At 46.8% G+C, this 15,732-nt stretch overlaps 1 protein-coding gene across 3 annotated transcripts in view; it reads right to left on the reverse strand.

Annotated features, from left to right (window-relative positions):
• DCBLD2 (discoidin, CUB and LCCL domain containing 2) overlaps nucleotides 1-15,732 on the reverse strand; it is a 529,217-nt gene that overhangs the window by 279,353 nt on the left and 234,132 nt on the right. For all 3 annotated transcript variants that reach the window (XM_069204886.1, XM_069204888.1, XM_069204885.1), the window contains exons 6-7: nucleotides 6,234-6,367; nucleotides 5,629-5,669 (exon numbers count right to left, since the gene is read on the reverse strand). In XM_069204886.1, the coding sequence (XP_069060987.1) occupies nucleotides 5,629-5,669; nucleotides 6,234-6,367 (175 nt within the window). The remainder of the gene's footprint in view (nucleotides 1-5,628; nucleotides 5,670-6,233; nucleotides 6,368-15,732) is intronic.

Raw genomic sequence — 15,732 nt, forward strand, 5'->3', positions numbered from 1 at the left:
CCGCCAAGCACCTTCAAGGGGTTTGAAGTAATATGCTGGAATTTTAGGGATTAGGTGTGGAGATTCTGTTCGGGTAGTTGATCAGACTCTGCTTGTGGCAGGGGTGTATATGGTAAAAGGTCCAGCTTACCTAAGCTCCTTGTGTGGTTTGCCATCAATATAAAACTAGCAACAAGGACAGAATGTATTGTGGAACATGACACCCTTCAGCTATCTGCTTATAGTGCAAGTTTATTTTCCTTTCTAGATGTTGTGATTGGTGGCTACAAGTACATGGTACGCATGGATATGTAATGGCTGTCTTATCTCCGAGTTTTTGGAAGCAGCAGCTTTTCAAATGTGTTTTCCTAGGACAAGAGTAGTTTGTTGGTTCCAGGTGGGTTGAAATTGATTGTTGTGTGCGCCAGGGTCCTGGAGTGATTTATTCAGAGGCACACTGACCTTTGTAACATCAGATGTTTCACTCCAGTTGTGAACCTTGACACTTGTGGGTGAGTTGGTTGTTATGTATGCGTTATAGTGAGAGCAGAGATGTTGGATGGCTGGTCTAATACCATGCAGTTATTGTGACATCAGCACTGGCATATTACAGTACTCAGCTTTGAAGGAGGTGTTTTACCTTCGTCAAACGAGTGCTTAGTTGGTTCTATGGGGAGTGCTCAGTTCATTCTATGGGAAGCACTCTGACATGTGTGCTGGGGGAAATTGACCGGTGTGGTGTAAACGCCATAATCTCCATGATGTTTCTTTTGTTCATCAACCTGCTGACTTTGAAAATACAGCTGGAGTAATAAATCGACCTGCTTGTGGAGTTGAGATTAGATGTGACAGGCACACCAGTACATAAGTATTTTACTCAGTATAGAGTGATGCTTCTGGGCTGTTAGCAAATCTTAAGTATAGTTCTGCTCAGGGAAGTGCCAGATGATCTGGGAACAATGCAGAACGTTACACCTATCCTATCTTTGTTAACACAACCTGTCAAAATGTGTGAAAAATATATTTTTGAATTATGCCTGAGTATGCAGTACGAATGTGAGGGCTGGGAGGAAAGGGTAATTGTTGTTTAATTGTTCAGGAATTGAAGATCAGGAGATGCTAGACAATGTACCTGAATTGTCGGCCAAAGATGAGGGACTTAACTGAGTTTGAGAAAGAACTCAAAAAGTTATACCTGCATTATTTAGCTTGAGTAAGTACTATTAATGAATATTTCTACAGCCATGGGGAAGCTGGTAAGCAGTTCTACATATGGTGTATTGATGGATGAACATTTAAGAGACCCGTTTTTTCTAAATTGCATGTGTGAGAAAAATGAGATAAATATGTGTAAAGGATAAGCCACCTGTCATTGACAGCTAAGAGGGTGGATCACATGCACAAAAGACTAGAAACTTTAAAAAGTGACACAGAGTGGAGAATATCTCAACAAAACGTGTATTGCTATAACTGGGAGGGGAAAAAACAAGAAAAATATGGACAACACGTTCACAGGACCATGTTTTAGATTTGAGAAATTGTGCCAAAGGACAAAATATGTCCAGCAATCAAGGCTATACGCAATGAGTGTGTAAGAGGTCTTTTTGTGCGCTGTTGTAGGAGTGGTGGAGGTGCTGCAGCTAGTAAAACCAGAAAGACAATCTGGGACAAAATTATGTAGTAGTTGGTGTGTAAGGTGAGTGAACACCATTTGATGTAAACATTAATGGTGCTCATCTGTCCATGCTGTTTGACATGTGTTCATGTCAGAGCAAGTGTGAACACAAAACCTGAAGGATAAATGCAGACTTAAGAGAATGCATATCAGCCCAGGAAGATTTAAGGAAGTGTGTGTGTGTGGGGGGGAGCGGGGTCTCACTGAGATGAGTGTGGCATTTCATGGAAGGACTACTATGGTAAAGGTGAATGTCTCAGTCACAAGGGACCGCACACTGGTGGCCTCACCAAAAACAGGAGTTTTCTTGAATCCTAATGCAGAACCACCAGTTCAGATGAGATAAGAATCTAGAAAATATATGAAAGTGGAAGGAAAGTGTTAAATTTGAGTGTAGGTTTCCTAGAGGGTTTGGGAAGAAACTACAAAGCTTGAAGAATAATTTTCACTTTATTTGCCTCAAAGACTCTGTCAGACCAGTCTCATGCAGCAAGAGGAGATTACTGATAGGTCTCCAAGAGGCAGTTAAGGAGGAATTAACTAGGTTGTGTAAAGATGAGGTTTTTATTCCCATTGTGTCTTCTAAAAATGGTTGGCACCCATTGTTGAGGTGAACAAACCCTCTGGGGAAACTCAGGCTGTGCACTGGCTTCCAGGCCCTCAACTGGGAAGCAGTCATTGATAAGTTTCCACTTCATAGCATATCCAAGCATTTGACTGTGATGGGCGCGGCTAGGTATCTTACGACTTTGGATCTAATCTCTGCCTGTTATCAGGTGGGGCCGGACGAACGTTGGCAGGAAAACACTTATTTATAACGCCATTTGAGTTGTTCAAATGTTTGCAGATATCATTTGGGCTTGTCAAAGCAGCCTGTGATTCATCAAGCCATGTAATTTTTGTCAGGACGTTGCAAAGGAGTATTTTCCTAAATTACATTCTGGTCTTTCGGAGAGCATGGGAGGAGCACCAGAAGAGAGTGGAAGAGGTTCTTAAGAGATTTCAGAAAAATGGATTGACCCTGAGAGCTGATAAATGTGATTTTGGTAAAGAGGAGATTATATATCTAGGCCATATGATGAGCTGCATTGGGGTATTGCCAAAAAGGTAATTAGCTGACACCATTGCTCCCAATGATCAGCCTAATAAAGAGGAATTATTTTTTTCTTGGACTAATCAAATTTTATAACTGCTTGGTGGGAAAAAATGGCATAAAACTCAGAACATGTGCACACTCCTGAGGAAAGATGTTGAATTTGTCAGTAACGAAGTCGGAGTAAGGGACCTGAAAAGGACCTAAAGCAACAGCCATCTCTGAAGGATTTTGTTGCAGGAAGACAGTGTATTATCAATATGGTAGGTAGTTCAAAAGGACCTGCTGAGAAAAACAATTGCGTTTGCCTCACCGGCACTGAGAGGGGCAGAACTCAAATATTCATCAATTGAAAACAAGGCACTGGCAATAAACTGGGCTGTCAACAAATTGAAGAACTGTGTGCAGGGGAGGTTTTCTCTGTATGAAAGAATCACAAGCTGTTGAGGGAAACATTTTGAACAGAAAGGATTTGATACAGAGTCTGCATGCATACTGATTTGGGTCACTGGTTTGCAAAAGCACACCTTTTGTGCACAATGTCTACCAGAAATCCAAAATGTTCCAGCTGATTGTTTCACCTGCATGGTGGAAAGGAATCCCTGTGAAGATGTAGTGAATGGCCTGGTTCAGATTTAGAGGTTGAGCCCTGCATCAGTGATTTTTCTAATTTTTGCATGAGTGACAAGATACGCAAGGCATGCACTCCATCAACATTTTGTAGGAAATTGCAGTTGGTGCGGTGGGAGGAGTTTACTTTGGACCTTGTGGATCTTTTTACATGGAAAGGTCATTTCACATTACATTTTTGTTCTAGTGGATATGTTTCACATTGGCCGGAAGTAATGTGGATGAATGACATTTGTTCTTATAGTGTTAAATCTTTGTTGCAAGACATTTTCCACAGGGAAGGTTTTGCTAAAACAGTATTACCAGATAGCAGGTACAGCTTTGCTCCAGAGAGTTGAAGGCGTATTTTAGTGAAAATGTTATCGAGTACATTTGGTAGCATCCCAAACCCAGTTGAATTGTGATTGGCCCATTGAAGGAAGGTATACAGTTAGCACAGTCCTCACGTTTAGATTATAAGAAGGAATTACTTCAAAAGGATTGAGTCATACAGACTGTAGCCTCATCAGACCACTGGCAAGACTCCTTTCTAGCTGTTCAGGGGGCAGAATCCTAACTTCAAATTAGTCCTAGAATGGGAGATGTGGCTAAAAGGTTGTTTGAGGATGTCTACTGATGACACCTGGAGAGAAAAAGTTGAGGGTCCTGAACAAGCAGGAAAAGCTGCACATTAATGAATGGTTAATGTGGGGAATTGGGTGCGTATCAAAGGTCCAAGTGGATGTATTAATGTGGGGGATTAGGTGTGTATCAAAGGTCCAAGTGGATGTACAACATTCTCTAAATTCAAGAAATCTTTAAAGGTGAAAAGTTGTTTAAGAACGCAGCAAAGGTCTCTGTTCCAATAATACAGAATTTAAGTCGGGTGTCAGTGAGTGCAGAGGCGGATGAGGGTTTGAGGGAAGTACAGACAAATGGATTAAGGATGGAAATCATGGAGCAATCGAAGGATGGGGTGTTTGGTCTAGACCTAAATATTTGCTGGAATATGGCTAGTGAAGACCAATAGTGATTATGTTCTACTAGTTGATATTTTTCACATTATTTTATTCTCTGTTTAGTGACCTCTTTACTTTTCTTTTTGTACAATGTAAGATTTTACTGCTTTTTTGTGAAGGAAAGATTTGGGGATTAGTGGCTGATGTGTGCTTCCCCAATCTGTGCACTTGCCAGACACTTTCCAGTGTTCTCTGGTAATGTTCTTGAATGTCAGGGTTTAGGTGTAGCGATTCTGTTCCGGCAGTTGGCCAAACTTGACTAATTTCCACTTATAAGCTAAAAACTGTCATTTGTTTAATTTAATTGTTTAATCATGAATTGAGTGACAAATACATAAGGTTACCCTTTTGCTTTCTACATATTTTAAATTATAAATAATTCTATGGTTGTCTGCACTATTATTCTCAGTGTGATTTTAAGATAGTATTTGCGGTTCTTAGATCTACAGAAGGTCCAATTTTGGTGCCAGTATCTGCCTATTTTTGCACAGTCAATCTTCAATTTTTATAGGCCAAATTAAGAACCTCCATATTAAAGTGGGCCTGCCGCTGACACACTGGCACCCTTCTTGCAGTAGAATTACTGGATCCCTGCATTTGGATATGTTCATTTCAGAATGCGTTTTTGGACTCTCACCACCATCGTACCCAGCTGAGCTTTTTTAATTAAGAAATGGAAGGTCTAATCTTTAACCTACTGGACCCTGGAAAACCTTTAAACAATTCCTCAAGCTTCTCTCAAAACACCTGCATTCTCGGATAAATTAATCAAACCCATGCCTAATGATCTGCTCCATCCTCCTTCAGAAAATTAATCATCACCCTGAGACTGCTTACTGGGGCGGTAATCAAGTTCGACCCTTCCTACTTCCTGCATATAGACAAATCCCTTCAGCCTGCTGTAAAACATCTCAAATGTGTCCTTAAGATTTAAAATTAATGTGATACTATAGGGACATGTCTCCTCTGCTGACTAAAGCCTCTATTTTGCAATCAATACATCACAAAACATAAAGGTTGATGAAAATGAATTGAAAAAGGTCCAGGAGTACATTATCGTTCCCACACATTAATAACTTAGTAGTACTAAATCATTCAGAAACATACATGGGGTAGTCTTTATAAGGGATACAATAGAAAAAACACAAAAGGGGGCATAAACACAATTGCTGATGAATGTCAATGCACAGGGGTTTTTATGTTGCCACTTTAGAAACTGAACTGTAACAACCAATGTATAGGAGAAAGCTTACCACTGGTCTTAAAAGTAAAAAGGCTTGCAGATAACGGGCCCCTGAAAAACAAATCATATGTTATTGAGGTACAGCTCTCCCCGCCTTACTACAAAATTAGCTGTATAAGACCAATACTTTTTTCCACTATTTGTTAATGTGACTATGTTTCCATACTTTTAAGCAAGAGCGACTTGTAGCCCTACGGAGGCTGGACCCTTGCCAGACTGTCTGCATCACTACTGAATAAGCAAACTATTTTAATTTGAGTTATTGTTTTTAAATTTGATTGTGCATTATCCTGAACAGTTGGCATGAAGCAGATCCTTTGGAACTTATACTGTGCACAACTAATGCAGGCATGCCAACATTATCACATTTGATTTGAGGAGAAAATATTCTACAGTCCCATTACGTTATTTGGGAAACATATGCACCCAAGTTGCCTTCTGGAAGCATATAGTGTGATTCAAAACTAATTAATAGAACATGCCATTTTTGCATATGAAGGAGGCAGTTAATCACTAATTAGCAATGTCACTAAACTAGGACAAAGATCTAACAGTTTTCATATCACAAGCTTGCATTTCAGTTGCATTATAACTAAAGATAAAAGATCTACTTACACTCTTGATGTGACATTGTTAGCCAGAGAACTTTCATAGTATGGGATACCTTTACTGATGACAACACTGATTTGGCCACCAAGCATGTTGGATACGACTCCTGCATGCACGCCAGCCATGCACAGCGAGGAAGACTAGAAAACAAAAATAGGTCGCCCGGTCACAGCTGGTTTCAATCTTGCCGAAGCATGAAATAAACGTAAAATCTAAATATATATAAACAAAGAAAATGAGGGGGAAGCGGCGAGGGATAGGAGGGGAAAAAGCACAAAGGGACACTACAACTGGATCATTAAGGGTACGAAATGAACGAGAGTATTGCTCACCATAACAAAGTAATTATTTCGGTTTTCAAATCTTTAATATTAGGCTGATAAAACGTTTTACATATTTTACTATGCTTGCTCTTTACCCCTGTATTTCTCATACTTTCAAAGCTATTTGTCTCAATTCTTAGTAGTAGTTTTGTTAACAAAGGGTTGTCTAATAATTTTCTGACTGAATACATTAAGTATCTGTACTTTATGAAGACTTGAACATTGGGAAAGGGCCCTTGTGACAAAGTCTTTTGATCTTAGGGCACCAGATCCTAATTCTGTCCTGCTTCTTCCTTTTCAGGCCATTTACTGTTCCAAACAGCGCAGGCTTATTCAGATTTATAAGTATATTCCTTAAATTTGTCCAGCCTCCAGTGGCTCCTAATGTTTAATCCTAGGCTACTCTTGGGGGAAACTCACTCCTCTTCACGTTCAGGATAATGAAATTGCTTAATTAAACCCAATAACTTTAAGTTCAGGCAATGCCTCTAGCAATGGCAGGTAGAACTGCTAAAAAGGGGCGGGGGGATGCTGTGTTGCCGACTATGAAACATGGAATGAAGTGGTTATTATATCTGACCCCCACACAAGTACCTCTTTTTTCACTGGGTGTTTGACAGCCCGTACTTCCAACCCTAGACTACTACAACTTTTCCCGGCGAGCTTTTTGCAAAGTCTTGATTTTTAGGTCTTGCCTACAGACAGCTTCAGCTGTCAAAAGACCTTTCATAGACAATACCTGTATTTACACTGGCCCTTGGGTCAACACATTGCTCATCACTGGTTGTCTTTCTTGTCTTTCTCATTGGCTTGCTTCTTGAGCAATGTCTTTCCTCCTTCTTCCTGTGTTTGTCCATGCTTTGGAGCATAGCTTCTTGACCAGCCTTCCGACTGAATAATTTGTACTCTTCCACTGCTCACATTCAGAGGACTACTTTTTATGTCTCACCTCAGTGCATGAGCTGTCTCTTGTAAGACATATTGTTTTCAGTTGGCTTACTAATTGCTCATCATTGGTTGGCTTCATTGTCTCTCATTTGCTTACTTTTTATTGGTCAGCTGATGTAGGTTTCCTTTTACTGTGTGTATTTGGCCCTCCTTTGAAGAATAGGCGTATTATTTGTGCTCTTCCACTGATCATTTGTAGGATCTATTTTGTGTTTAAGTACTCTACCAGGTCTGGGCGTGGCTTCGGGCGTCAAGATGGCGGTCGCACTCTGAGAGTGCTCTGGACCCCTCCGTCATCCGCCTTTAACCACCGCGGTCCAAGGAAGCGGAAAAACGCTGTACATGGCGCCCCGGTGTCCCGGGGGCCCGTGGAGAAGTCTGTTGGGGCGAATTGATGAAAAGCCGGCAGCTCGCCCTCATACGGCGATCCGGCTGCTCCCGTGATGAGGAGCTCAAGATGGCGGCCGCTACGAGATGCACCCGGCAGACCTGAGGTGGGCCTGGGGTCCCCGACGAAGTCGACTGCCGCGGGTTGAGGGGCGGCGAGAAGCCCGGTGAGAGCTGAGGCGCGCCCTGAAGTTGGATCCCTGCCGCTGGGGCGCCGGCGGGCCCCCCCCCTCCGATCGTGGAGGAGAGCGCGGGGTGAACGGCGCCGCGCCAGCGCGCGAGGCGCGAGTGCGGCCCGGAGGACCGGGAGCCCTCCCTGACCGCCTGGGCGGTTTGCGGTGCCGCGCTGGGGCCGTGGCGGAGGCCCTGGCCCCCGAGATCCCCCTACTAGAGGGAATTTAAATTTGGAGGCGTACTGGGGTCCAGAACCCGGCCGAAAATCTGAGTGGTGCCCCGGGGGGGCAAGGAGGTGAATCGGAGACCGGGAGGGGGTGAAAGGAGAAGACGTGCGGTGACGCCCCCGCCCCCCCCATCCCTGCAGCAACAAGAGGGGGCTCGGGGGCCTGGGGACTTGGTCTCGGCCTCTCTCGGACCCGAGCCCGGGTGGAGCGCGAGCTGGACTGCGGCAAAATCTGGACTGCGCGCCAGGCGGTGGAAGACAACACCTCGAGGCAAGTGGATATCCTGGGTTCCGGGTCGTGCTTGGTTGACTTTAGACCCTGGTCGGAACGACCAGAGAGATTGAGAGCGCGACCGGGACGGCACGAGGCCTACAATGGAGATGCAGAGCCCTTAAGGTGGAGAGGCCTGGGTCTGGGTCTCAGACGGGGTCCCCCCCCAACTGGTGGAGAGAGCGAGAAAGGGAGCTGAAAAGAAGGGGCCAACGGTGTCATTGCCGGCTGTCCTCACGTGATCAGACACAGCGTACCCCCTCACAGCCCATGGTACTTAACAACGGACTAAATTCTCAGGTTCGAAACCGCGTTAAGGAAGGTGTGGCCCACCTGACGCCCGCCTCAAGCGCCACGATGGGGAAGGATAAAACGAACAAACAACCTCCGCCCTCCCAACAAAAAATTTACCAGTTCACAACAGCGACGGGCCAACGAGGAGGGGGAGAAGTGGCTGGCGGGGGTTCGACCCCAGACGGGGTGAGTGCCATTCTCCAAGCTATTCAATCATCGCAGATAGCCGTGGAAACGAAAATTGGTGAGGTGCGAGTGGACATGGGCCTCATCAGACAGGACCTTAGAAATGCTGTAACCCGAATTACGGAAGTGGAAACCCGAGTCTCCCAAACCGAGACCGATTTGTCTGACCTCAAAGCCAAAGTAGCCCAGCTGCAGTCCCGAACCGGCGAGCTTCATCGTCGTGCAGAAGATGCGGAAAACCAGGCCAGGCGCAACAACCTACGCTTCATAGGTTTTCCGGAGGGCATAGAGGATGACAAGGCCGCCGAATTCCTGGAGACGTGGATCAAATCTTGGATGCCTGACCAATCCCTCTCGCCCTTGTTTGCAATTGAAAGAGCCCACAGGGCGCTCGCACCTCGCCCACCTCCGGGCGGTCCGAAGCGCCCGATGATCGCACGATTCCTTAACTTTAAGGACAGAGACAATATCCTCAGGGAAGCGAGGCGGCAAGATGGTACGCAGTGGGAGAACCACAAAATCCTAATTTTCCCGGACTACACCAGAGAAGTCCAGACCCGCCGTAGGTCGTACGAACATGTTAAGCAAAAACTAAGGGCAATGCAGCTCTCGTACATGCTCCTTTTCCCCGCTCGCCTCAAAGTCCTCATGGCTGGGAAAGCTTACTTTTTTTATTCCCCTGAGGAAGCTTGGGACTGGCTGACGGAGGAGGGCATTGGAGCCCGAAAGGGTCCCCCCGGGACCACTGGAAGAACCCCACATGTCGGGCCCTCACCATCAGAGGGGCCCCGGAGGAGCAGGCGGCGCACCAGATCCCGAAGAGGCAGACAGAAAGACACGATCGCTCCTGCAGAGGACGAAGCAGCCCGGGACTCTGGTCCTCATGCTAACTCTACCACTGAGACTCTTCCAGTGTCCCGAACACCATCCCAACCCGCCGAGGATGGGCGACTGAGTCAGTCTCCGGTACTCGGCTGACGGGGGATGTGGGACCCCTGCGCGAGACATGGGGGGATTCGGGCTTCACCTGATCCTCTCGGGTGACCCCTAGCGAGATTAACATTGATGGCTCCGGAGACTTCCTAGAGTATGGTGTTGAACGCTTGTTTTGTGACTACTAATTGCAATTGATCCGAAAGAAAGGAGGGGTCCACCACTCCACCCCAATGACAGTTTTGGTTGGGTATATGGGCGACAGATGCTTCCGGGGGGGGGGGGGGGGGGGGAGTATGGGGAGGGGGGGGAGTTTAGGGGGGAGGAGAAGTTTAAGTTAGGTTCAAGAGGCGACAAGTTAGTTAGCCTGGTTTGTAGATTTAAAATTTCACGGTCATGTCCGAAACGGTCATCCCTGGGCCTGCTCCCGCACATCCAAACATGCCCAACAGTGTCACACCTCACGCTTGGCCCTCAGTAACCCAGGTCCTCTCCTGGAATGTAAACGGCCTGTTAGACAAGATCAAAAGATCAGCAGTATTTAACACCCTCCGCAGGTACTCCCCCTCAGTAGTTCTACTACAAGAGACCCATCTTCTTGGGTCCAGATGCCCTATGCTTGCGAGAGGAGGATACGATAGGGTATACCATGCAGGGTTTTCCAGAGGCTCTAGAGGAGTGGCCATTCTGCTCCACCGATCTCCGCCCATGGTAATCACTTCCACGCAATCTGACTCACAAGGTAGATTCATGGTGGTCACGGGGACTCTTCAAGGACAACCGCTAAACTTGGTATGCGCATATGCGCCCCTGGCAAATCTCGACTCCTTCCTACTTTCGCTCCACCGAGTAACCTCAGGATTACCCCAAGGAACTACCTTACTGGGAGGCAACTTTAACGCGGTCCTTGACCCAAGGCTGGACATTTCTGGAGAAGCTACCATACATAGATCCAAGCGGGCCTCAGCCCTAAGTAGTTGGGCGGAGAGCCTCGGCTTGTGTGAGGTGTGGCGCACCTGGCATCCCAGAGAACGCCAATACACACATACCTCGGCAGCCCACCAGACGCAATCCAGAATAGACCTGGTGTTCATGCCCGCCCTAGATTTCTTAAAAGTAGCAGGGGCTGAGATCCTTCCACGGGGGGTTTCCGATCATGCGCCAATACGGATCCGGCTGGGTAGAGCAGACCCTACCAGACGGCCTATGTGGCGATTGAACGCGTGGCACTTACAAGATACAGAGTACACTCAAGAGATCAGGTTGCACCTCGACCAATATTTCGAATTAAATGAAGGCTCGGTTCGGTCCCCAGGAATGCTATGGGCTGCTTGCAAGGCCACTATTAGAGGACATGCTAGAAGCCTTCTTCGGTCCCGTGAACGAGATCATGATTCCCAAATCACCGAGCTAGAGAACAAGGCCCGGAGTCTCGAATGCCAACATATAAACTTGGCATCGGCCACGATCATGAGGAAACTGACCAGGGTAAGAGAAGATATTAAACATTTAATGCTAGATTCGGCCAAGCACATGTGGAGAGCCTCAGCAGGCCGAATTTATGGATGGGGGGATAAAAACGGGAAACTACTGCATTGGCTGGCCACCCGCCCCATGGCTAACAGAATTATACCGGAGATCTTAGATGACTCGGGCACCCTTGTCAAAACAGCAGTGGAAATCGCACATAGCTTCGCCTCCTACTACGCCCGTCTATACGCCAGGCATCTACGCCCTGCTGTTGAGAGAGAGTCCCCCCTACTAAATGAGATTACCCTTCCCGGGGTAACCCCAGAGGCGAGAGACAGACTGGACGAGGCCATCGGTCTTGTGGAAGTCTGCAGCGCAATATCGGGACTGGCATCAGGCAAAACACCAGGCCCGACGGCTTTCCAGCGGAATTTTATAGTAAATGTAGCGATATTTTGGGTCCCCACCTGCTCAACATGTACGAAGAAGCGGAGAATCAGGGCCGCTTCCCAACAGAGATTGACCAAGCCACTATTGTGGTGATCCCCAAAACTCAACCCCCATCACGACAATGTTCAGCGTACCGGCCTATCTCGCTCTTAAATGTGGAAGTCAAGGTGCTCTCTTCGATCCTTGCTTCCAGACTGAGGGAGGTAATGCCCACGCTGGTGCACCCTGACCAGTGTGGTTTTATGCCCACTCGTAGCACAAGGCACTGCATCAGACGACTACATCTTGCTTTGGCGCACCGCAAAGTGCTATCGCATACGCAGTTGGCACTGCTTTTACTCGACTTCGAAAAAGCCTTTGATACGGTAGATTGGTCCTTCCTCAATCAGGTCTTATATAAAAACGGGCTCGGACCTAAATTCCGAGGAATGGTGAAACTCCCATACTCTAATCCGACGGCTCGAATCAGGGTGAATGGAGTAGTCTCCGACCCAATCCCGATTGGCCGAGGGACCCGACAGGGATGCCCGTTATCTCCCCTGCTCTTCGCACTAGTGATAGAGCCACTGGCGATACTAATGAGAAACGACCCACTGATCGAGGGCTGGCACTGGCCCTCTGGGTCGGAAGACAGAGTGGCTTTGTACGCAGATGATGTGCTCCTGTATATCTCCAACCCATCCAAAAGCGGCCCACGCGTCCTAGAGATCCTTAGACTTTTCGCGGAAGCCTCAGGGCTGACCCTGAACCCAGCCAAATCTTTACTGATCCCCCTTCATCGCTCGCACGACTGTATAGATTGGCAACGGAATATCCCGATACGGAGAAACAGCTTTAAATACCTCGGGATACATATCTCACTTCTCCCCGAGCTAGCGTGGGAACTCAATGTCACACCGCTTTCAAGGAAAATCAAAACCGACCTTCTGCGCTGGAGGGCCCTCCCCCTGAATCTACTTGGCAGAATAGCGCTGTACAAGATGATGATTCTCCCCAGAATCTTATACCTCCTGCAGAATTTTCCACACCCCTTCCCCGTGAGATGGTTCAGGGAGATGGACTCTTTAGCACGCCAATTCATATGGAGTGGCTCACGTACAAGACTGTCGCTAAAAACCTGTCAGAGGGATGTTTAGGAGGGTGGACTGGGCATGTCGAATATTCAATACTATTATCTAGCGATGCACATACTTGTAATTAATGACTGGATGGGAGGTGGATGGACAGACCCCGCATACCAACTAGAATTGCAGGCAATGGGCTATCCACAGATCCTTGGCATACTCTACGGGAACCCGATACCCCGGGATATTCCAGATGTGACCAAAGTGGTACTTCTGGGATGGCGTACAGCCCAGAAAGTGACGGGGTGGTGGGGACGCCTAACCCAACAAACCCCGCTATGGCAGGGGAAGCAGCTGATACACGTAGCAGGTCTGGAGGGCTTCCTGAAATGGGACACCATAGGGATCTCCACGCTGGGAGACATTTGGAGTGGGACACATATACGATCTTTTCAAGACCTCCAGAAACAATATTCCTTAAACAAAACACAATTCCACCGATATCTCCAACTACGTCATGCCCTATTAGTCCACCTACAGACAGGAGACACCATACCCGAACACAGCCCCATGGAAGCCAAGGCACTGATGGGAGTCCTGGGAAGGGGAGGGGTTTCTCAGATTTACCGCACCTTAATCACCGCCACTGGGGGACCCCTGAGAGAGCTTCGCCAAAGGTGGGAGAGTTGGGTGGGACCCATGGAGGAAGCGGACTGACAGAAGCACTAATGGCCCCACGCTCCCTAACAATGGCCACACGCTTCCGTTTAATACAATCCTATTTCCTTCATGCTGCATACCTCACACCCGCCATGTTACATAAAGCAGGCCTCCGCCCCACAGCGGAATGCCCCCGCTGCAGGTATCATACAGCGGATTTCTACCACATGGTATGGACATGTCCGATTATAATGGCCTATTGGGAAAAGGTGGTGCATGAGACATCTGGGGTCCTACAGATGGAGGTAAAGAGGTTGCCATTGCCCCTCCTTCTCGGGGTGATGGGAGATACAGAGCTACGAAGAGCAGATCGGTCCTTCTTAGGGGTGGCATGTCTGGTGGCCAAAAGGGACATAATGGCAGACTGGAAGGCCAGGGTGGCTCCGGCACTGGCTAAGTGGAGACGGGGAGTGGATTGGTGTGCGCAGCGAGAGAAACTTGTATACGAGGCCAGAGGTTGCTTACACAAACATAAGAAGATATGGGGGAAATGGGAGGATGTAGCGGGCCTTTAAGAGGGGATGGTGAGCAACATTAGTGATGAAAATGGCAGGGACCGAGGACTTGACCATTACTGTTTTGATGCCCGTTGGCAACATGTTGTATTGTATCCATAATTGTTCTACGCAAAATTTAATAAAATCTCTTTATCAAAAAAAGTACTCTACCAGAGGGAATCTTTTCAGCTGTCTCCCTTGTGTACTTCTTCCCTCTCCGTGTACACCTCAACTGCCAATCTTTTGCTGTCTGTCGTAGTGCCCACCACCTTCAATTCCTTTATTGTCCATGTTGCCAGCACCACCACCCAACCTAGCTTCTATTGTCTATGTTGCCCAAATCAGTTTGTCAGTGTTGCTCCTCGAACCAGCCCTTCCACTGCTGTCCATATTAACCTCTCACACCTGCTTTGCCCCCACACCATCCCTCCTCTAGCTGCTCATCTGTTGCTTACCCTACCCCTCCCCATCACACTCAGATTTTCTTTTAGTCCACCTTCTAGTACCCCCACTGTTTAATTAAAAAAAGATAATGACTGCTGCATTGTGATGAACGCGAGAACATATATGGTGAACAATATGTGCTTATATATTATCATGGTCGGGCCTACGGCATCAGCAAATAGCAATGCTAAATGGTGCAATATATTGGCTTTGCTAATGCTTGTTACATATGGTGACCACAGGTTTGGGGGCTATGAAAACTTTAGTTAATAAGGCAGTGTGGTGGTTAGTGTGGCGATCAGCCAAGAGAACGTACCCTTCATGAAGGAACTAACAACGTTCTGAAATGTGATCTTATCCATGTATTTTTTCAAAAATCTCCCTTGAGCTTGTCTCACATCTTCCTAGTATAGATATGAATTGTTTTGTCTGGAGGCCAATTCTATTGCCATGTTTCCCCATAACCGCAACAGCATTATTTCCTGGGAATAATCTAGTTCTGCATTTCCTCTTGTTCTAGGGAATTTTGGGGGCTTTGGAAGATTTTAAGAGATGCTGGCAGTGTAAAGGGGTGAACCGGAGATGGTCAAAATATTAATTCCACATGTACATCAGTGCCACAAGGGTTGGTTTTGAACCATTCAGTACTGGAATGAAATTGAATGTGCATCATGAAAGAACACAAAAGGCAGGACTGGGGAAAGAATGAATTGAATAATTACACATTTCCACCTCAAAGTCAAATACTGGGTGGTACCAAGAACAATACTTTGTTAAATCAACTGAACAGTTGGTACACACGGGCAGTGTAAATGTGCCACAACTATTCACAATCCCCATCCTTCAAACTGAATGCGGCCACACTTGCTCCTCCACTCAGAGGAACCAAAGACTAGAAGGGCTAAGAAGAGAGCTAGACAACTGAAGAACTCGGTCAAACAGTAAACTCCAAAACTGATGGTCCCTCTATGTAGTCAATCTGGTTCTCTGCCGCCATCAATCATCAGTCTGTAACTTATTGGCTCCTAGGTCTGCCCCACAGTTGGGAGCTCTGCTGAACATCCGGATATGAATTACAAATCAGTTAAACCGGTTGGCTACCTGCCGGGGTCACTCCT

This window comes from Pleurodeles waltl, chromosome 8, assembly GCF_031143425.1.
Source record: "Pleurodeles waltl isolate 20211129_DDA chromosome 8, aPleWal1.hap1.20221129, whole genome shotgun sequence".
In the NCBI taxonomy this organism is placed as follows: Eukaryota; Metazoa; Chordata; class Amphibia; order Caudata; family Salamandridae; genus Pleurodeles; species Pleurodeles waltl.